The 24,706-nt window shown below is 34.8% G+C and overlaps 1 protein-coding gene across 6 annotated transcripts in view; it reads left to right on the top strand.

The window, feature by feature from the left end:
- dclk2a (doublecortin-like kinase 2a) overlaps positions 1 to 24,706 on the top strand; it is an 83,487-nt gene that overhangs the window by 37,192 nt on the left and 21,589 nt on the right. For 4 of the 6 annotated variants that reach the window (XR_001478215.2, XM_015344688.2, XM_015344687.2 and 1 more), the window contains exons 3-6: positions 15,780 to 15,909; positions 18,436 to 18,540; positions 20,329 to 20,379; positions 23,016 to 23,110. Coding sequence is in view for 5 of the 6 variants with exons in the window: in XM_015344688.2 (XP_015200174.2) it covers positions 15,780 to 15,909; positions 18,436 to 18,540; positions 20,329 to 20,379; positions 23,016 to 23,110 (381 nt within the window). In the remaining variant the exon portion in view is untranslated. The remainder of the gene's footprint in view (positions 1 to 15,779; positions 15,910 to 18,435; positions 18,541 to 20,328; positions 20,380 to 23,015; positions 23,111 to 24,706) is intronic. The other 2 variants (XM_015344692.2, XM_015344689.2) reach the window with 1 other exon arrangement.

The following is a 24,706-nucleotide window of genomic DNA, read 5'->3' as shown; positions in this document are numbered from 1 at the left end:
TATATCTTAACTCATTTAAGGAGAGAGCTGCTGGAGTCCTCTCAACTCTAATTATCATCTCTAAATTGAGACAGAGGTTTTTGAAAGCCATGATAATGACACAATAATGACTTCTCCTGTATAATTACAGCAATTGGGCTGTCAGATTTGAGGGAACATCACTGTATTTTACTTTGTCTAGCCATACTCTAGCACCCTCTGTAAGGGCATTAAGGCACTAATCATGGTTTCTTTTTATAGTATACTAATTATGATGTACTTAATTTTTTTTTTTAAAAGGAACACCTGCTTTTTAATAGTGGTTATAGTTGTAGCTTAGTGGTGATTACCTTGATTAAATATTACTGGATACATTTATTACATACAGTATTAATGCACGTCTAGATTTAATCTGTGTTGTATAGATTTGATTACAGTGCATTAGTATTGTGATCAAATACCTTAAAGATGTCAAAGTATTCTTTATTTACATACCACATGTTGGTACTATTTCTGCTAGATCATTTTTAACGATAGTAGTAAACATAAATACGACTTCACGGGATTGCGATGCTTAGCTTTGTAGCTCCTGGTCATGAGATTAATTCTTGCCTGGGGAGCCTTCTGTGTGACATTTGCATGTTTTCTAAGGGTCCACATGGGTTTTATCCAGGTGTTTCTGATTCCTTTTTGTTTTGTTTGAGATATTAAAATCCAGGCGGAACGTTTTCCACTTGGTTACTGAAGGGAGACCTGAAAAACCTTACATTGTTCAGTATTGATCTGTCCCCCATCAGTCTCACAAGGAACACATTGATTACACAGAAAATTAGGAGTGAGCATTCCCTGGTTGAAATTAATATTATTACTTTAAAGATTGTCTTATATCTAAAATTGTGTCATGTGAATGCCATGTTCTTTAACTTTACTAAAATCTAAAATATTTATATAGATCAGGAAGAGCAGCAGGTCTAAAATGAATCCCTGTAGCACACTACTGCTTCCATTGGCCCAGTTAAAGTGTACGCCCCTTAAGATGACTCGCTGTTTCCAATTCTTTAACCAGTTTTCAATCCGATGCATTTTTTTATGACAGGTTTTAATGTGATAGCCTTTTATGAATGAGCTTATCAATCACTCAATCTAAATAAACAGTATTACATCATGTACTTTATGTCCTTGTTGCTTGTTCAAAGAGTTCTATTAAGGTAAATTGTGTGCCTTTTCTAATCTACTGTACTGTATGTTGACTGTCCTTTAAAATGTCGTAATTTGTAAATATCATTTTAGTTCATCCAGTATTGTTTTAATAATTTATGTCAGTAACAGAAGTAGGACTGATTGTCAGGTTCAGTGTTTCCCTTCTCCATTTTATGAAATTTCATGAGCACTTTTTTACTCTGACTACAGCTCTGATCCTTCATGGCAATTTAAATATCCTGGTTAAAGGCCTATGAATACCATTTCTCTTTTTCATACATACAGCCTGTTTAGAGGCTCTGGTGATTTATTAGTTTTAAGCATAAATATTATCTTGGTTTTTGATGCTATGCTAAAAAAACTCAATACTGATGGTGCTCCTTTCATAACCTGAACTGAAATCTTAATATTTTAGCTGTGTCTACCTTTTTTGTCGATGGGCTTAAACAGTGGTTAGGAAAGCAATTAGCAGTTCCCAACATAATCAATTTCTACTGACAAAATAAGTAACTAATTAATGAAATCATTGATTTGTGTCATTGGTAACTAAACTGGAAATATCTATCATATCTGGACTATTTGTTGTAGCTATATGTTTTTTTTTTTCATTTTACAGACCATTTCCAGTCTGTGAGTGTACTCAATGTAACACGTTTATTTTGGGACACTTAGGGAGGACAAGAATTTATATTATTTGGATTAAGCTACTGAGCATTTATTACCATATGACAGATTATTTAATTACATGGTTTCTCAAATTAATGTCTGCACATTTTTCCTATTAATATTAAATTGTAGTCTGTGATATTTATAATGTCCTACAATTTAAAAACTCATTTAGTATACTGTAGTACAAAATGTTTTCTTACTAATCGTTTCACATGCATTCTACTTCTATGTAAGAAAATCCTTATTTTTGTAAATATCAGTTTATTTTAGAGTATCAGGTTTCCATTGTAAAATATGTTTTGGGAATTCTGATTATAAAATCCATCTTTCAACACGAAATCCTTGATTTTATTTAATTACATTGTGTATGTTTATGGTGATTAATTCTGTAATGTATATTTAGCTTCCCTTGTTGTAGTCTGTTTCTATATTTTTTATTCAGCTAAGCGAAGGATACTTTCAAAGATTTTTCTGTATTTTAGACAGAATTAGACATTAGTCACCTTAAGGCATAATGTCAAAGCCAGACTGTGCAATCCATTTGATTTTAGGCTTCAACAAAACGCAACATGACAGGGTATCTCTGCCATTGGTGACTTTTGTTTGTCTTGTATGCTGAATTTACCTTGCTGGAATAATATTAAGAAAGGTAAACAGAACAGAGTTTTGAAATACCAAACCTCAATAGCTGAGGAGACTGTGAAGACAGTATACAGTACAGTATCTAAATATTTTTGTTTATTATATTAACCAGATTTTTTTTCAAGCCAATCTCTTTTCTCTGTTTGCTTTAATACTGTATTTTGTCATGAAAGAGATGAGTGTTATGTTTTGTCACATTTTAGAGTTTTTGTTTTTAAGCGAATAGTTTTAATTCAGTCTTTCAGGTTTTTCAGGTTTTCAGGTACTGTGTTTAGAATTAAGCATATGGCAGCAACTTCATCACCATTGGTACAATATTGTAAGTAACTTTTTAGTTTATTAGATAGATGTACAGTAAGTTATATCTATGTAAATAAATAGAAGTACATTTAAGAAGAACTAAAGTATTTAAGAATAGAAGTAACTTAAGCTAGGTAACTGAATGTCCTCTTGATTGAAACCTTTCTTTTGTTCACATGTAAAGCCAGGATCCAGTTAAGATGTTATTATGACTTTCTCCTGTTTTAGTGCATTTTAAAACGCACTATACAGAAGTTGCATCATTTGCACTTTTCAAAAGAAATTTGCATTTTCACCTTCAGAAAGTATGGGAAAATATTTTCCTTTTTAAATGTTGGTCTTTTAAAATATTCTATTCCAGTGGTTCTCAAACTGTGGTAAGCCCCCAGGTGGTACGCCAGATGACCCTGGAAATTTGTTGTGTGCACTGAAAAGACATTAAAATTAAAATCATATAATTTTTTCATCTGTGATTTACTTAATCGGTTTCAGAAAGCTTGAGACGGGTTTTCATATTTTCTATTTTAATAAAATCAGTTTACGTGTCATATACGCAGCCTACGTATATAGCGACGTCGATACAGCGCGCGCTAATACTTGAGTGTCCATACTCCTCTCGAGCTTTCAGAGACACAGTTCAGTGCCACATTCGTTAACAGAACAGTGATTGACAATGAATACCTCCCAAAAATCAAGTATTATGTAATGGCTGAAAGGAATAGACGCAGAGGGTACTGAAGCCAGCTCCGATAGATCAAGCACACTTGTTGAGAATGAGGAGGATTATACCTCGGCCAATAGGGTTTTACCATATTCGAACATCAAAAAAAGAGGACATCCTGAGGAACAATCCTATTGCCTTGTCTGGGAAGGGGGTCGGGATGAGAGGGTTTTCAAAATATCCCAGGTTTTATGTTCATTGGTAAAGTAACTGTAACGATGTTTAACGTGTGAAATGTTCAAGTCCTCTCTGCTGCAATAACAGTTTCCTCTGTTTTAATGCCAGATTTGATAAGATCTGTTGATTTGGTTGACGAACTCTGTCCTCGAATTGCCTTTTTGTTCTCAACATGAGCTCGCAAGTCAAGTTCACCTTTATTTGCCACGGAGACAAACGTACCAGGTTTACACACCAAATATTCAGCTACCCAGTCAGTCTTCTCTGCCACTTCGAAAACATGGAAATGTATTTTTTAGTTCTGATTTGAATTTACACTTTCGCTTTGGCATTGTGTTTGAGGGTAGGGAAACAAGAAACAAAATAGGGAGCCTTTCAAGGGAATGTTTCTGCACTGCACAGACTGAGTAAAGACATTGATACTGACACCCGATTTCGCTCTCTCATTACATAATCATACACGTACAGGACGAAAACTGAACTACAACGTAGGTCGCGAAGCAAACTAGAGAAGTTAAGAAATTTTCTCTAACTATCTTTAAAAGTTTGGTAATTATTCTTCATAGTGAAAATAATGGAGTCGAAATCCCGGACATTTTTGGATATTTGAAAATTCCCCCCGGAGGGAGAGATAAGGATCAAAATAGAGAACATGGCCGGAAAAATCCGGATGTACAGTATAGTAACCCTATCGGCCACCAAAACTAGCTCTGCTGCTGAACCTGACACAGACAGCACTGCTAGTGTTGGCAAGTATTGGAAAACGGTACGGTACGGAAAACGGTAAAGGCGGTACAGTCTAAATTATCTAAGTGCTTGGTGCTATTTTTATTATATGTGTGTGTGAGAGTGTATGCAATGTTGGTCATTGAGATTTCCTGTGGTTCCTATGAGAAGATGACTTGTAGTTGGTACTTGGATGCTTTGGTTTAATCAGGGGTGGTACTTGGTCCAAAAAGTTTGAGAACCACTGTTATAAGATATTTTATTCTGACCTCATAGACCACATTTGGAATAAAAAAACGTAGTGGCATGTAATGGAGTTAGTAAGACCTCTGTTGCTGAACAATATGTCAAACCAGCCCTGATGTGACAACTGTAGTACAATCTCTGAAAATTACACCTTACACCTGTTACATGTGAAAACCAATCAACATGTTACTTTCCCTTCAGTAATATCCCTTAAGTAATTTCCCATGTCCCATTTCAGCAGTGAAAAAGGAGTATAGGTTTAGTATTAGCAGAAAAGCTCCAGTTGTCCTAATGCAGAGCAACAGTAGGTTTCCAAAACAACATTTCATGATTTGAAGTAACCTGAAATCCATTAGTGAGTAAACTGCTTGAGTATGATATATTGAGTACGAAATACTGATATATTTCTGTCAAAATACACTTAACTGGTAAGAACTGATTTAAAATACTAGTATAAAAATCAATGCGATACTGTATGTTATTATTTACATACTGTATGCAATATATGTATAGCAAATGAGGTTGTATGCTTAAACTGAGATGCAAGGTTTTGTAATTATGAAAGGATTATAGGTTTTAAAGAGTGGATATTGTTGTAAAAAATGTACAGTAAAAGTAATAAAACTAGGAAAGTATTGTAAAAAAATTGCCCACTCTAAGCTTGATCTCAATTTGGGCAGTACACTTTCATTTTGAATTTCTTTTTAGTACAAAGGCCTTTGTGTATGGTGCCTTGACTGCCTAAAATTGATGTTCAATTTTAATAAATTATAATTAGTCAAAATGTGCGAAAAATGCACATTTTTGTTAAGTAAATATTTTTGATCCAAATGTGAAAGCCCAAATTGAACATTGATAGAAGTCAACAAAAAACCTGCAAAGAAAATGAAAATCTTTCTAAATATCCCACTCCCTTTTCACTTAAAAAAAACCTCCACATTCTTATTTTTTTATTTCTGTGGTCAAATAAATGTTAATTTAATGGAAATGAAACTAGTCTGGAACTAAACAACTGCTGAAGCCAGTCACTTATGTATCACAGTGTTTTCTGATGGATGGATGTAGAAATAATGACATAATGAGTGGTACAGTACATTAAATACTTCAAATATTACTCTGATAATATCCCTTGGATGAATTCATAAAATAACTCCTTTATTTTCTTGAGGTCTGATGTAATAAAATAAACAGGAAGTTAGCCTAAACTAATAAAATGGTTGAATCAGCGGTTTCATACAGATTTTTTTATACACTTGATGATCACATACTACGTTTTCCCAATGTTGTAATAATACATGTATAATGCTAAGAAGAAGGATGCTAAAATGCTTCTTGTGTTTGTCTCAATATGCTTATATTACACAGAAATGCCAGCTATTCTTTTTAGTTAATGTGGTCATATTGACAGAGACATTGCTGTCTGGAAAACATTTAAATTAAAATTAAATTAAAAAAATACAATAAATACACATTTACAAATACATTAAATATGAAACCCCTCTGTGTCCTTGTAATTCTTAACTATTACAAACTACACTATTACTGTAGCATGAACAAGGCTATGAAGTCCTCAGTTACTTTCAGAACTGAAACAAATTCACACTGAACTCCTTTGGTAACCTTAGTTTCACTTTCTGTTGAATTAACAAGTAAAACAACTTGCTTAGATATACTGTATACGTTATGTTATGTATTTATATTCATCTACCATAACCAAATAAGTACGTAATTCTGTAGGATAAAACAGCAATTAGTTTTTTTCTAGATGTGTCATTACAACCTATTATATTTTCTTACATATTTTTTAGAAAATGTAGTTATTACAGTGATTGCAGTACATAATCCTGTTTATGTGAATGTTCTATATAATGTTTTACTGAAAAATACAATGAAGCTCATGCAGTATACTGAATAGTGAGGAGAAAATAATTCCCAGACACCTAATTAACTCCAGTTCTCCTTTTTTTTTTTTGAGGACAGCTTAGCCATGGATCCAAATAAGAGCTCTGCAGAAGGATTTCTTTGCCTAAAGATATATTCTGTGGGAAATATTAAGGATTTTACATTTCCCTAGTTACAGATGCATTATAGCAGGAATTTGTGCTGGTGACGTACTTCTCATCACAAAAGAGCTCAGTTCTGATATTGCTGCTGCACAGATGCTGTGTTTAATAACTGTGCACACTGTAGAGTACAGTATTATCTACTGGTATTCAGCAAGCTGATAAGTCCCAGAAATATCAAAGGTAAGAATTTCAGATTACACACTGGCCAGATTCTTGCTTTTCCTTGAGAAATACAGAAAACTCTAAATATAAACAAGCTAATCTTTAGAAATTATGCAGCAGATAACAGAATATGAAAACAACAATGATGAATGTGTCAACACATAAAGAATGTTATGATTTCAGCTGAAGGTCATGTGGATTTGACCTATATAAACATTAATTCTTAAACTCAAGAGCAGTTCAATATTGCAACAGGATTAAAAAAATTAAATGTCACCTAATCATATATATTATTTTCATACATTTTTGTAATAACATCTATACAGTAATTACAATACACACTATATATTAATTGCTATGTCTATTCCTGTAACTGAGGGATTTTATTTTTCATTGTAAAACTTTTAAACGATAAAAGATAGAAAATGTGTTTCTCTCTTGTTTACGCAAACAACAGTGCTTTCGTCAGCAAAAATAATGAAAATGCTTGGTAAAACTGAATCTGAAGTAAATATATGTGTGTACCTTTTAAATAGGTTTGTTCTGGCTGTCAGAGGCAAATTTTATTCTGCCGGACTCCGCACGTCGAGCAGGTGAAGAGTGCTGGCTGCTGCCACGCTGCTATGGCAACCGAGTTCTTTCTGAGCATCTTGTTAAGTTATCCTGCAGTGAGCCTGAGTTCATTTGTATTCAGTGTGTCTCCTACTGCAGGAAGTGGCAGCCCAAAAGGGGCTCATAAGTGTTTGTTCCTTCTTAAATGGTAATTTATTCTTTTCTGTAATATAATGATGATTTTTTGCAAAAAAAATATTTTTTTAGTCTGCATTTAAAATAAATGTTAACAGCTAAAAGCAAAAAAATATACACAGTAGTATAATATCCAGCAATACAAACAGAATTACAGTACAGATTGTAGTCACAATTGCAGTAATGTTATAGTGAAAGCAATTTAAGACAACCTTAGGGTGTTGATAACCCAACACTTGCCCTCACCAGTGTTTATCCTTCCTACTCTTATTTAATGTTTAGATCAGCTTTCCATTTGCTTATAACACAGGGATTGTCAAAAGATTAATTAGAAAAAAGCCTTACGTATTTTGCTCCCGCAGATAAGAAGCTTTGAATTGCAAACACAAATAGAGACAGTTTTGTATTACCAGCCTAGCACTTTTAAGTTTATTAACCTTGAATGTCTTGCGTTTTAATAAAATATGATGGATTATAGTGTACATCCTAAAGGTATTACTAGTAATTATTTCAGTAGCTTTTCTATTTTTTTAAAACTATCTTTTCAAAGATGTTTGAAATACAGCTGGTAAACCATTTGAAATAGCTGACCGTGGTTTTTCTTTGTGTCATGGATGCAAATGTCCTTTCTTCTGCCATCCAAATTAATCCTTTCTCTTTAAGAGCAGTTCTTCATTTCCATAAGTGTGAAGTCAGCACTTGCCTCCAATGTAACTACCTTTGTAGAACCTAGAAACCATTAATAGTTGATCGAGAGCTGAACCCAATAGTATTATTAGTATATATTTAATAGTATAACCAAATCCTATATTTAATATATTTTGTACTACCCAAACTATGTTTTATGAAAACAAACAGAATAGAGTACTTTTTACTCAATGTCCATATCGTGATCTTGTGAGACAGAAAACCTGCGAGTGATTGTTCTTATTACCATTAATTTTGTGTCACTGAGTTTAATATTTTGCAGAAGAAAAAATTAGATTACTGTAGCCTGTAACATATTTGAAATAAAAAAGTATGCAAACTGCAGTACTGTATATATTGTGCATGCTGAGAGAAATATTTGGTTGTTAAATATTTTATGTTAAATATTGACTTAGAACAAAAACATACTGTATAAAAAGGATCATAAATGAGAGGAGGCCCATCTGATAGTAAGGTTCCTAACCTTGTGTCCTGCCTTTCTTTCCAAGTAAGTGCACTGAATTTCCAGAGCAATTGTGCTGATCAGGTCACACCTCTTTGGCAGCTGGTATCGGTCTATCACTGTGCCTTCCTGCCCTTTTCCCCTCACCCATTTGTGTGCGTGTTCCCTTTCCTGTTGCATTTTTTAAGAGCCTGTAAAATCCATTTCTTTTTCTTTAACAGTGAGGCAGTTTCTAATATGCTTAAGTCTTTCATGGAAGATCATTTTTTAATTTGGGACATGTCATGCTCACCACCGTGGATGAGCAGCAGGGTGAGCTACTGCAGTATTGACGTAGTAGTCAGCCCCCTATCATTCAGTGCAGTTTCCCATGCTAATTAATTTGACAGGAGTCTTGTACCACCTGGAGGCTATTATCCACCACACCGAGCTCAGGTGGGTCAAGACTACATAAACCATGATCTGGTAATACTCCAGAATTCTGTCTTAGAGTTTGCTACTTTCTTAGAGTTTGCTTTACCCCAGATTCTGGAGTTCTCTCTGTATTTGCTTCTTGGATTATGAACCCTTCTTTGCCATGACTTTGTTCTCTGGGTTCTCCACTGGTGCTTTGTACTATGTCCCTGGGTTTTGAACTTTGCTTGTCCCTGTTTATGGCTCTGGACCGTGCTGGATGGATCACACTTGCCTATGCTCGCCTTCTCTGCATCAGCCTGCCTCTGCTGCTTGCTGCAAACACTTATGCTTTGTGCTCACACAGCAGCATGCCCATGTTATCAGCCTGCTCATCGATTTATGTCACGAAAACCTGTAAATGCTTTATGATCCACAGCAGTGACACATTAGAAGTCAGAGAGAAAACATAATATGTATCTCATCATCTTTATTCTTTGTTGATCTACTTCTGGATGAAGGCCTTCTCTACATTCTTCCACAAATGTATATCCTTAGCCAGTTGACTATTGTGAATCTTCTTACAGAGTGATTTTTACAGGAAGTAAACCTGTGTGACTGTTAACACTTTAGTCCTCCCCTTGTCTAATGCAATTCTGTTCTCCTTGCTATGAGCCCACCTCCTTGCCATTTTATTAAAAGATGTCACAAAATCTTGTTTTTGGTTTAATCTTTTTGTATAATCTTTTCATTCCAAAAAGACAAATCTTTCCATGTGTTTCTGTGTAATTGTTGCATTCATTTTTTCCAGTTAATGTGCTAATCCAAGCAGCATGTTTTAGCAAAGAACCTTACTATTCAGTAACAAAGTCCATTTTAGAATCACATTTAATATTTCCTATGGCAGTCCTTAACATTTTGGGTTATTTTTTTAAGTTCTGAAACTCACAGCTGTATCGCTATTGGGCTTGATGCAAATTTAATTAAATGATATATAATCACATTTTATACTTTCTCAATATTAACTGAAGTTTACAAGTTTGTGTTATAATAATCTGTATGCATGTGGAGAGAGGGGGTGTGGCAAGATAAAACTGATTTTTCATAACAATCTGATTTTTTGGAATTACAAAATACCTTGATTATGTGATTCCAAAATAGCAATATCAACCTGATATTTATTCAAAATAGAAAAACATTTTTTTTATTTGTATTTTCCAGAAACCACTTGTAAATCATGTACATTGCATTATTGTGTATTCTAAACAGGATAGGCCAACCATGTTGATTGGAACCAGTAAAATGTAACTAATGCAAAACTTAGAAATAGCTCAATAATTCATACAAAATATTGTTAGCAATTAGAAGTTCAGGAAATTACAGAAAAGGAAATAAAATATTTAAAACGAAGAATAAATAATAAGAGGTACATGAGTTCTTTATTTTCTTTTCTTCTCTTTTCAGCGTGGAATAAACCTTTACTTGTTCCTAAACCAGAATATTCCCTTTAATAATCTTTTTCGCAGAACACCTATAACTTGGTAAACACCTCACATTCTGATCTGTTTAGGCTTTGATAACAGTAGCTCGTAACAATATCATATCATTTTGTTGCAGTGGGAATGCAGTTTCTCTTTGTACCCATTTCTTCACTTAGTATTGTTACAGCTTTAAGTGACTGAGAAGTGTCTCTTAGATTTTAGATAAAGTTTGTGACACTGGGAAGGGTAAACACTCCTAGCTTCAAAGCAGAGAGGATGTTTGCTGAGGTCTGGGGGTCCCTTGAGCAGAAACAATTGTAAAGTTTACCTTAGTATACCTAGGGAAGTTGTGGGTTAATGCTTGGCAAGGAACAGTACAGACACACACAATATAAAATCAAATTAGGAGAAGAGGAAGGAAGAAATGAGGAGTCCAGAGTTGGGAGTTGAAGCTTGCGCCAGGAGAGAGCCCATACTTTGATCATCCAAATCAAACCTGAATGGAGCTAAGTATTTGAACCTTGTTAGAGAGAGCATGCTATTCTGTGTTTTTAGGGAACTTGGGTTTTCTGGGTAAAAGATACCTCAATTAGAAACTTATTTTCTGTTTAGGGTGCATTTTTATGGATAGGGATTATTTTGAGGCATCTGGGGTGCAGAGAGAGCGAGATTTAACTGCGGGTTACATTGTATTTAGCTAGAAGGCAGCTCATCTCTTGTGTGGCTTCTGTAGGCATATTAAAAGTTTAGTGCTAAGTAGCAGTCTGGGGATTTCTGGGTGACCAGAATGTTATGCCTCTGAAACTCCTTCTTTGTAAATACTGTACATAAAGTAACTTGTATGTTTTGTTGTGTGAGGTGTAGTTTGTGTCTTGTGTCATTGTAATAAATATTTGGATTATTACTCTGCTCAACAAAGCTGTGCCAGAGAACAAAGAATTCACGTGCCTCCAATAATACCAACTGCTTGGGTATATTTCTAGAAATCACAAGTTGGAGGTTATGAATAATTAAATTCACTGATTGACTTATCTGATCAATCAGTTCCTGATTTTCACCATTTTCGTAACACCCCATTTGTAACAGTATTTTATCTAATCTTGAAAAACTGAAATGTATTGATTGTGCCATACATTGTATGTTTTCAGACCAAGAACACTTGCAGCTATAACTGCTGAAAAGGTGGAATCACCTTTTCAGCAGTTATAGCTGCAAGTCTTTTTGGCTCCGTCTCCACCAACTTTACCACACTGGCTTAGTTTATATAGGTTTTTCATAGGTTGTCATAGTGACGTCTATATTCAATACCTATTATGTACTATATAACAGCTTCACATTTGATTTTCAATTCTCTTGAAAAATAAAACATGATAATAATAATACAGGTAATGTAGTCTGAATATACTGTATGCAGTTGTAAGATCCTGGGTTCGGTAAAATGTTTCAGGCATTCATGTGAAGGACAACAGAGCTTTCACTGGCCGATTATCAAACTTTATTGGTAAAACAAAAACAAAAACTAACCGACCAAACCAGAAGAAGGAAAAAAGAATTCAAAATAACGGACACAGCGCAAGCCTGCATTCTCTCCTCAACCGTCCACATCACACTTTTCTCTGGGTCAGAGATTAAATAAAACTTCACTCGCACCAAACAAATTACCACACACTGAACACTGAACACCGAATATGTCTCACACAGTACAGCATATACTTGGAAATTCAATAGACAAGGTATAATTGACAGATAAATTCATAACCACTCACTTGAATCCTAAAATCTTTCAGTCCCGCTTTATTGTCTATTTGTTCGGACAGGAATTGGTGTGGTGATAATTACTGTGTATACAGTTCAGAAATTATTTCTGTCTTGTAAACTGGGGCAGCCTTATTTATTAGATAATGAAATAAAACAAACAAGCTAGACGGGCCGAATGGCCTGCTCTGATTTGCAACCAGTCCCACGTACACAGTAAAATGTGTCATAAATACATAAGTAGAATTCAGGTTTACCCCTGCCTAATGCTGTTTTACATTTCTACAGCTTTTTGTTTGTACTGAGGCACCACCCTAGTATAAATTTTGAAATTTTAGCAGGACCGGAGAAAAAAATCTTGTCTTTGTAGGTTTCTGTTTCTGTCCTAATGTTGACTTCTGAGAGTTACAGGTTTTATTTTGTTTCTATCTGTGGATATGAATTATTTGGAATACAATTTTGGGAATCAATGTAATCTATGTTTATTTGGTCACCCCAACTTCTCTCTTAATATTTATTTTTGCCTTGGAAGACATTATATTTATTTGTGCTTTTTATCTCATTATGAGAAAACAGCCAGTTACCACCATAGGCTCCATCTGTCAGCTTCACAGGGTGAATTGTGGACCCTGTAGTGCTGCTGTTTGAAAGGGGTACGTTTACAGTATAAGGTCCCATCTGGCCAGTACATTGTCCAGATCTCCTGGTGTCACTGCAGGAAGAACAGAGTTATCATCATCCAATTTGTTTGGCTGCCCACACTTCCTTAGGTCAGTGTAATCTACATGAGAACTGTCCACTGGACAGGCCACTCTTAAAGAGCCAGCTCAGATGAATCATTTAAATAGGCAAAAACAGACTCTTTTATATGTTATATACTGGGCCCTGTGCTGAGAATGAGACACTTCTCTGTTTGTGATAAAAATGTGAGGAAAGAGCTGTGAAAAGGATGCTGGTTGCACAGTCTCCTTGGCAACTGAAATTATGCAATGTAGTCTTTCCAGTCATGATTTACTAAGGTGTGTATCTGCTGCTGTTTAATGTAATTCATTGTAGACTTCCTTCTTCAGATTTTTAATTTGGATTTTCAGATTTTGTATTAAGATGATTTAATTTGCAGTGTTTTTATTATATTCCTGAATAAAACACCTTAACTGATTCGAGTGATGATTCATCTGTGCATCTGTTGTGCTCACACCTTATGCCATGCTGTTGTTATGACACTGATTTATTAATCCAAGCATTTGATACTTAGATTTAATTTAATTAAGCATTTCTGAAGCTCGGAATCAGTATGCAGCTGAACAATAATTATAAAGCTGTGGGCGGTGATTGGTCTAAGCTTTGTATACAAAGCATACAAACCCATAGACATCTTCAGTCTGACAGGAAAGACAAAGAGCTATAACTCTGTTCATTAGACCCTTTTCATGTATGTGTATCTTGCCAAAGACATATCTCATTTTAATTAGAGTCTTTGGGATAATTATTCAATTTAATCCATTGCGTGTTAGAGATTTAAGATGTGTAAACACATTATGTATACTGTATACTATATACTGTATTGGGGTGGAGCAGTGGCTCTGTGGCTAAGGATCTGCACCTGTGGCTGGAAGTTTGCCGGTTCAAATCCCACAGTCGGCAGAGGAATCCTACGCCGTTGGGCTCCTGAGCAAGGCCCTTAACCCCAACTGCTCCAGGGGTGCTGTACAATGGCTGACCCTGTGCTCTGACTCCAAGCTTCTCTCTGCCTGTGTGTCATCATGGAGAGCAAGCTGGGGTATGTGAAAAGACAAATCCCTAATGCAAGCAATTGTATATGGCTAATAAAGTGATCTTATCTTATACAATGTACTGTACATATACTGTAGTACTGTCTCAGCTTCTTACAAAATATTGTTTATTAATATTTAATGTTCAGTAAATAGCTGCAGTTCAAAATCAAGTTGTTTTGAGCCACACAGAAAGGTATAAAAGCACAACCTTGAGAACTCCAATGATACAGAAAATAATGTAGAGCAATAACTAAACGAAGCAGTTATTGTGAAGCACTATGCGAATAATATGTAACTATTTTAAGTATCATAACAGGAAATAGTCTGCTGTAGGTTTACAGTGTACCTCCATTTACTTATTCAGTAGGCTAGAGATGTGTAGATGTTTAGATTGTTTCTTATTATAAAATGTGAAAAAATTAATGAAATCATCTGTGGACTTGTCAGGTTTCACCCAGAAATATTCACTGGGAGCAGATGTTCTGCTAACAAGTAATAGTAATTAAGTAGTAGGAATTTCCTGAGTAAGGTTAATTGGTTCCATGCTGCAGATGTCAGCTCTAGATTTTGTGCAGGAAGTGTGAGCTGGAAAGTGGGTTTCTTTCCATATTAAATCTGAAGTTAGTTCACCAAATACCACAACACCCTAATGGATTAACTTGAGGGTGGTGTACAACATGTGACCTTTATGTAGTTTAAAGTACTAGTACATTTTCTGTTAATGTCAGGGGATTCCAAGGAGTCCAAATAATGGAGGCACCATGTTTGGACACTATAGAGTCCAGACATTGTGGTTCAGTTTGGGGCTCTGCATTGGCTTTCTGTACTGTGACTGGGATTCCTCAACTAGGAGTTGACGAAGATTCATCTGTGCCGGGAGGGCTTTGATTGACCTGGATATTATCAGCTGGTGTGAGATGTCACCCCTCTAACAGGTTCAGAGTCTGGTGTTTGCAATATGAAAACATGTAGAGGCCGTGAATGGTGATGGTCTTGGTGAAATTGACCAAAATCTTCATTGTTCACATGCTAGTGCAAGACCCAAGCTGAATTCATGAACAATTTTCAGCTTAAGTCTAAGGATATACTGCAGAAGCGTTATTTTTAGTTACAGTTGCAATGAGGATTGTAACTGATTTAATGGAGTGTTTTAGTTATATTGATGGGTTTATCACTATGCAGGATTTAAATATGTATTCTGACATTTGGAGTTAGGTAACATATTTGTAAAGATTTATTTAACATTAAACAATTTGGTTTTAATCTACTTTATTTGACTTTAAAACAAAATATTCACTTGGATAAACAGTCATACTATTTCTTACAGTTGTATTTGATAAATGAACATATACATTTATAATAATTAATATAAATGTTAAATATATGCAAACTAATGGGTTTTTTCAAAGGTCCTGTTTTTTTGTCTAATACACCACTGAATTCGTATCATACTGAACTAAAATAAAGAAAACAACGCAGAAAATGGAAATACTGGCGATAGAACGAGTATTTATCACTAAGAAAATCATATTCATATCATATTCCTTTTTTACATGTGATTTTTCCCATTCTGTGTATTTTTCCTCGTAGATCACATGTCTGCAGGACTTCTTTGGGGATGACGATGTTTTCATTGCCTGTGGACCAGAGAAGTACCGTTATGCTCAAGATGACTTTGTTTTGGATCACAGTGGTAAGGCTTCTGCAGCCTTTGTGACTGGTAGGCCTAATTATATTTTAACATGCATGGAGTTGGTCTGTCATTTAAAGTTAAAAAAAACTTTTATCTCAGTGTGATTGTAACACTTCATCTCATCTAATTTCAAAAGGCATTCCATCGTATGCATGTTTGATTTAGGACAGAGGAATGCTGCACAAAGCAACAAAACGAATCACAGGAATGATGATTACAGAATACTTTCTGAAACATGAGATGATACTATTGTGGTATGCTAGGTAAAAAGTAGTTTTCTCAGGAACCCTAAACATTTTTTTTTAATTTGCCTACAATTTTAGAGACTTTTCATATCCATACATTAGCTTCTATATGTTGATCTCCTTGATGTATCTGTCACAAATCTTGAGGAGAGACACATGCAACACTTAATTTAACTGCTAAATTAGAAGAATTAAAGTCACAGAATACAGTTAAGTAGCTGTAGCTTTTTCCTTATTTACTCCTGAGGGAAAAGTCAATTTCATGAGTGTTACAGATGGTTGTGTCTCAATTCCATGCATCTGTCAAATTACTGTACTAATGTTGGTATTTTCTAATATAAATCTATGGATAATATTTTTTCCCTTTTAGCCATTTGTGTATGCAGCTTTGTGTGGATCACATATTTCTTTTAAAAATTGCATTTTACTGTGTTACACAGAATGCATCACAGTTACAGATTATTTTTCTGCCTTCATTAGAGGATCTCGGGATATTTTAATTTCAATCAAGCCACTTGATTATGCTGCTTATTATGAAAACTCAGAGTTTATTTATTTTTGATAAGCTGTATCACAGATGTTTGGTAATAGTAAAGATATGGCCTTTATTATTTTTACTTTACTATTGAAGTAGCAACAATCAGCGAGTTTTTGTACGTAAACGAGATTGTTTTCCTGTCTGTATCTGAGTAGATACAGCTGGAGATTAAATATAATCACAAAACATTCTGGATTTACAGAAACCTAAATTTAGAGGGGCTGAAATATTTTGTTGTGTTAACCTAAGATAACAGTTAACCAATCTAAAATTGTAAGATAAAAAATATCATTTTTTTACAATTAAATTCATAAACAAATGCTTTACAGTATTACTGAAAATATATACAGTAAATCATTCATTTATTTGTATAGGCTGAAAGATAATCTTTGAATTTTAAAGATTTTTGAAAGACAATATGGCGCCTTTCATATTGTGTGTTTTATTTATATTTGTGGTGCTTAGTAAAGACTTAAAACGACAGCTGTAGTAAAACTGATTTTTTGGTATGGTATGGAATTCACTCTGTTTCAAAAAACATTTAGTGTCAGTGATGACATAACCTCTTTTGAAGACAACTTCTTTTGAATGGAAATAAAAAAAATGCTAGAGCATAATATTTGTATTTTTTTCTTTCATGACCTGGAAAATTTAGATATTTAAAAACATTTTTTTTTCCAGACAAGATGGTGTACTTCTTCAGATAAAAAAAAAAATCAATAATATTAATATCAATCACAATCTCCTTTACCCTTTTCTATGTAACTGGCTCTATAATATCAATGAAAATATTTGTCCATTGTCATGAATGAAAAATAATTTTATGTACTATTCAACTAGAAATTAATAAAAATATATTCATAAACCTTTCAAGGGTGTGTTGTTTACAGTCACTATCACAGTACTATCAATTAAATCCCAATTGCTATCACAATGCAGTTCAGTGTGGTGTCTCAGTGTATTATTACTATTGAGTGACCAATAATACCAACACAACAGTACTGAATGTTAAATAACAAAGGCACTGTGAATAAAAACTATGAGTGTGTGGGGTTATGGTGCTGGCTGTGCTGCTTCTTTTTGCATGATTCAAATCTTTCTTACAGTGCAGGGAGGTCACAGGAAAATAAAGTACTTCAATGCTAATGCCCCAATGCTTCACAAGGAGTAACATCACCCAATAAGAACATACTTTCAGGAATGTTTATTAAGGGGTTAGATACATGTAGCTTTGGCTTAACTATCTTGTCTAAAGGACAAGCACCTGACCATATAATGAGGAAGCTGACCCTCATGCAGAACGAGAAGTTAAGCAAGGGTTAGCTGCAAAGGTAGAGACAGAAGGATAGAAGGAGGGAAAGAGGAGAAAGATAAATGCAATCAAGGTTACAATAGTATTTGATGTTTTTTCTGGAACTGAAATCAGAGAGAATTAGGAATTAGAGAAATAGAAATGTGGGAGACCTTGGGTGCTGTCATCCCTCCTGAAATTGACCAGTGTATTACCACATAACCTAACATTACCGTTGTTTTCATCAAAATGTTCTTTTTCCTGGCCTTGCAACTATTTATTCATCAGTATAACTCCTCTCTCCTTCCTAATGTCAAAACACTGTCTGGACTTCATCCCAGAGTGGTGACAGTAAAATGGGTAACTGTCGAATTAGACCCTTGATGAAAAAATGAAGATGGCAACTCAGATGCATGGGTATATGAGTTTTGAGCAGAGAAGTGTGATCCCGGCTGAGTGAAAACCTGTTGTTTTTGCAGAGTGCCGGGTGATGAAGTCTCCGTACGCACGCTCTACTACTCCTGGACGGCAGTCAGGATCCAAGAGCCCCGGGCTCTCAAGACGCAGCAAGTCACCTGCTTCAGGTAGAGCACCCAATCCACACGGGATGACTTCAGCCCAGACAATGGGCTCTTATATTAGATCAACATAATATATTGTTAGCTCTATATTTACAAAACATTAGGGCTACACTTACAAAACACAGGGATTTAGCTTTGATTAAAATTAACAAAAATTTAACAGGGCCCCTCCTGTCGAGTGTATGTTTTTACCTACATTTTAAAATAACTAGTGTTAAATTTAAATCTTATTATACCACTTAAATCTCTTCATAATGCAATTTCTAAGCAGAAAACCATTTTTATGAGTATTTATGTGTTTTAAAAATGTTAGTGCTCTCATCTCACAAATTCTACACTTCCTGACTATGAAATGACAAAGGGTGAGAAATGTGTGCTTTTGAGTTTTTACATGCAGAGGAGTGCTGGAATAAAATATACACTACATTAGCTGTTTCAAAATGTCAGCGCTGAGTGCTGAGAGACCACACTGAACTGCAACGCAATAAAAGGCAGATAGAATATGCTATGTGAATCCTGCTGGCAGGAATGAAAGATGAATTTGCAAGTTTCTTGAGGGTAAAACATCTGCTATTACCAGATTCCATGAGTGCCACCAGCAGAGAAGAAGCACCTGTGTGATTTGATGTGAGTAATGACCCTGAACTAAGTTGGACAGATTCAGAGGGAATTCCTGAGGGAACATGTTCACACAGCAACTGCTGTGTCTGTGCTATAGGGAGTCAAGGAACAATTCCCATGTGCCTAATTACATTCATCAAGTACCCCAGAAATGGTAGGATCATAACTGAACTTTACTGTGAACTGCATGAGTGCAGTTTACACATCTAAATCATGGATTGCATCCCTGTGCATAGTCACAGAGGGGAGAGCATTCTGATTGATCCTGTTGCTGTATTTCACTTGGCGATGGTGGAGCACAGAAAGACCGTCACTTTGCAACCGTTACTCTGACCACATAAAACGCAGACTATATAAAAAGAATAATTTAATACTTTTTGCCACTTTGCATTTTTAATCAATGTTGTATACTAGCCTGCTTTATCGCTGGAATCTAAACTATCACGTTCCTGTGGGATAGGATAAATATATTTGTGAAGGCCAGCCAACACCACATAATTCTGCTGACATGACAGTTGCTTTACAGATTGATTGGAGGAATAACCCTAGTGATCTGTGTGAGGTGTCTCAGCTGAAGTGTCTGTCTCCTGTTTGAGCGCAAGCAAATGGAGGGCACAGACCAGGTTTTGATTTGAAACAACAATGTTATGTCTCCATAAGAGAGCGGCTGTTGCTGTAAGGGATTTTATTGGTTTAAGACTGCACCTGTGTGGCACAAAACCTTCTAGTCATAGTCAGAGACACAGTGTTAATTTAATTAAATGTCATTACTCTTTCAGAATTCTCCTAGCTCTTTTCCAGTTTAGTTAATGTGTTTTTAAAATACAAAGTTCTATACGCACACAGCTACAGTTCAAGTAAATATGGTTTGCTTTCTAATCTACAAAACAACTATATTTAAGGAAAGATTAATTTGAAACATCATGGTACAGCCCACACCCTTGGACTATTGTCCCTTTTGCATTAACCTAAATGAGATGAAGTGCAATTTTAATTAAACTGCTTAAATTATCTTGATGCAGAAAAATACAGTAGAATGTTGTGAATTTAGAAAAGCAGGCTGGTTGAAACCTTGATCATCTGATTCCAGATCTGAGTGGTTTTCATATTCACCATTCTCTCCCCTGCTGTCTCCCTCCTTTTTATGCTGTCTTGCCTGATTGAATTTAGTAAGAAGAGCTGGACACTACTCAACAAGTTATTCTCCAGTCAAATCTCCAGGTGAGCTTCTTTCATCTGCTCTGACGAGACCATTTCAAGCACTTCTCATAGTCTGTGTACTTACCTGAATTTTGTATATCACTGTCTTCTTCTCTGCACCTCATATTCGCTACTGGCTTTGATTCAATTTACTTTAGATGCTATTTTTTTTAATATGTCAATAACTGTTAACTAATTTGACTTTCTCTGTCAGAGATTTACATAAAGCCCAGTAGTACCAGATAAGTCAGCATAAACGTTTGCCTGCATTTCATAGGCTTTCTAGTTAAATCTCAAATTAAAACACAACTTTGGACCTTGTTTTCAATAACTTTTGAAATGTTCATATTTTTTAATTATTAACTACTTAACTATATCAGTAATATTCTCGTTGAAGTTGTGATTTAATCATGATGAAACATTATAAGGTCACTAGATGTTCTTGTAGAGCAATGTTGTATGTTCTTTAAATGCAGTCTTTAAATGTAAGAAATTAAGCAAATAAAATTACCCACACAAATACATTTTTAAATAATGGCCATTTTAACAGAAGACTTCTGTAATAGAATAAATGAATATCAATATTTCGGGGGATTTGTATAGGATAGTGATATTCCCTGCCGAGCACAAAGAGTATAGTGTCATCCTAATTGAAGTGGACCTGATCATATTTCTAACAGGAAAATTATTTTTGAAATTGTTGCATCATATTTTCTATTAGAGCATATAAGAGAATATTTTAATCAAGAAAATCTTAAAAATACGTATTAATAGAGCCTTAACACAAACAAAAAGATATATTGTTGTGTGATTTTTATGCTGTACTGTATATACAGTAAATTCTGTCCTCTCTATAATAGAAAGTTATACAGTAATACCCATATGATAATAATTTTACCAATATAAATGTATTATGGAGAGCTGGATGTACACTCTTCTCTCCAAAAATATTTTTGTGCACATCAAAATAATGACAAGTTATAATAAAAAATGTTTTTGGAGTAGATCAAGTGTCATCTTAATACTTTTACTCATATTTGTTGGACCGCACCTCAAATATTCTGTCCGTTCTTCTTTTTCTTTTTTGTACATCCAAGTTTCTTTAGCATGGTATTAAAGAGACTTTGTTATGTAAAGTGAGCTTTTTATTTTTTTATTTTTCTGCTTCTTCTTTTTATTATTATTATTATTTGAACTACTTGGGGTTTTGGGGTTCTGTTTCAGCCGGGAGAAATGCCCTTGATTACGTTAAGAGCGAGGCACTCCAGACTTCAAAGCTTGGCACTCTCCAGCTTCAGCTATTTTTGACATTGTTTTTGGCTGCCATCCAGACCTTGACATGTATGTGTCTAATCTCCCAAGAGCTAAAGACTATTCAGGGGCAAGATTTAAAATACAAGTTACCCAATTTAAAATGTCTCCTATCTGCTAGTCCTAAATCATTTTAAAACATTTTTTATACATTTTGTCCTTTTTTACCAAAGATGGAAAGTTCATTCTTACTTGTAGTTGAAATGTACTGTATATACAGTACTGTACCTGTATGTTTATCTGTCCTTTAGCCAAAAGAGCATGGAATTTACAGTATAAGCTCTGCAGACAGCCTGTCTACCATTGTACCAGATGATCTTTGCCTTAAATGTAAAAGTGTGGTCTTGGCACGCTGCCCCGTTTAAAAGGAAATTTTACACATCGAAACTGCTTTACCAGTGAATTAAAAGAAGTCTTAACCTGCTTTATCCACAGAAGAATCCCACTGGAGTTCGGTTGTTTAGATAGACATGGATCAGATCACAACATGCTTTCAGAAAATAAAGCATGACAAAATTTGCTTCAATGTTGTCTTTTGAAAGAACAGAGCTCGTGGATTTCCAATGCCCTTTATGAGTAAAAAAATAATTCAACTGTTATTTTGATTTTCTATATGCTCCCCATTTGTTCTGTATTTTATTTTTCTGTTTCCTTTTTTGGTACATGTGAAAAAGGGGATATGATTAATGTTATACAATGAAGTACTGTATAAAAATTCAGTTTAAGCTTTCAAGCATAAAAAGTATACAATTTATAAACAAATGTGTATATTAAACATAATTTAAGATTTAGCAGAATGGGATAAAATTAAAAGGGACTAAATACTTTTGCAAGACACTATGTCTTTTTCATACATAGCATATGCATATGAGCATGCATAAATATACAGTGTCATATGCACTGTTTGACCTCTTTTGCTGCTGTTTTTAGCAAGAATATATTAGTTTAGTAGTTTAACACATTACTCGGGTTTGGTTTTTTCTAAGTCCCTGATAACAATCCCCTAGTATACTAATACAGAGGAATACCTGTTCAACTGATAATTTTAGTCATAATTAAGTTACTTTACCTTGAAAGTAGTAGAAATAAGGCATATTTTTCTGTTTACTTGGTTCAGTTTTGTTGTTTTTTTAACGAATGGGTGCTAAATTTGCAATTTTCCAGTCAAAGGATATTGCCCCTGTCCTGAACATTATCCTGCCTAAGAAGCATTTAGAGGAGAAGTCAGCATTGATCTCCAGTAACAACTATACTGTACAGTGATATTCCCTTATTTGTAGACTTGTGGGGTTGCTCTGTTGTCTCACTTGACATGTCTTCTTATGGCAATTTCCTCTCTTGACTAGTAAATGGCACTCCTGGAAGCCAGATGTCGACACCGAAGTCAACCAAATCCTCCAGCTCCTCTCCAACTAGTCCTGGGAGCCTTCGCAGCCTCAAAGTAAGGTTTCGCATAAAGAAGATTAGTAATCATTTCTCATTAAATAAACACAACTGATAAATGCATCTCCTAAGAATTGTTTTGTTTTTAATAAATTCAAATCAGTTCTACCCTCTTGTTTCTGTTAAACTCATTTAAAGTATTGTGTTTAGCACTTTATTTTGAAAAAACAAAAGTATTGGGACAATTGGCTGACAGGTGTCTCTAGTTGGTCAGGTGTTTGTTAGGTAATTACAGTAGGCTCATTAATGTACTGTGAACTCTACCAGCCTGTCTCACTTTGACTTCAGTGTTTAGAGTTTGTAATTTTAAAGTCAAAGTGAAAACTATATAATTTTTATTTTAAGGAAAGGCGGGTAATATTGAAGCTGAAAGAAGAGAAAAGCCCAAACAGGATCATAGCATAGGTGTTGGGCATATCAAAATCACTCGTAATATACTGTACTAAAGAAGAATAAAACACAGGTATCATAACCAACTAGTCAAGACCAGGTCAGCCAAGAAAAACATTTGCAAATCCTGACAGAAAACATATTTAAACTGTTAAGGAAAACCCTAAAATGTACATCAGTGAAATCACCAACCACCTCAAGAATGCAGAGGTGTGGTATCAAAATCTACATATTGCAGCATTACCAAGGTTATAAGATACAGTATAAATTCTCCTCAGTACCAAGCATAGAAAAGCCTGATTAGAATTTGCTCAGATATGCAAAGAATAAGTTTTGGAACAAAATGTGATGGACAATTGAGGCCAAGATAAAACTTTACCAAGATGATGGAAATGTTAAAATAAGGAGAAAGAAATAACTCCATATGCTCCAAAAGCACTGCTACATCACCTGTGAAGCATGGTTTTGGTTATGTAAAGGCCTTAGCATACATGGCTGCCTCTGGAACTGATTCACTCATGTCTATTGCTGTTGTAACTAATGAAGACAGCAACCAAATTAATTCTGATGTTTGTAACCGCACTTTATCAGCTTAGGTAGAACAAAATGCTTCCATACTTTAATGACTTTAATGGCTAGTTTAACATACAGTTACAGTAATGCAATTACCAAGCACAGGAAAAGAAGAAAGTTATTTTCAGAATGAAATAAACCTTAACCCATCCCTTTGCAGCCTACATGTGCTAATGCAGCTGCCTACTTGAGCTTGTTCAATGACTTAGCACATACAACTGTCTATTTTCTCCTGTAATCAAGGAGTTCATCAGGACAATCTTAGACTAATCTTAGACTGACCAAGTAAATCTCCCAATTTTATTCAACTTAGCAAGTTGTAGTGTTGTATTTACAGGCACAATTTATTAATTGTGGAAGTAAATCATATGAGCTTTTTCTTGGCTGGTATGAATCTTGTTGATCAGTTTCATGTAAAAACGCAGTATTCAGATACTCGCAGACAAGTAAATACCTTTACTTAGATTAATTCAATTGGTATCTAAAGGTGTTTAGAATAACAGTTGAATTCTCGAAATCAATAGCATCCCCTGCACAGTAAGAGAAAGGAACAGCTGATGTGTATGTGTCAAAGAGATATCCAATATGTGGTCTGCTGGCCCGAAGCCAGCCAGTCAACCAATGCAGTGTC

Source organism: Lepisosteus oculatus, chromosome 1 (genome assembly GCF_040954835.1).
Source record: "Lepisosteus oculatus isolate fLepOcu1 chromosome 1, fLepOcu1.hap2, whole genome shotgun sequence".
NCBI classification, from domain to species: Eukaryota; Metazoa; Chordata; class Actinopteri; order Semionotiformes; family Lepisosteidae; genus Lepisosteus; species Lepisosteus oculatus.
Note: the sequence above shows the minus strand (reverse complement) of the source record. Positions and strands in the feature narration are given on the sequence as shown.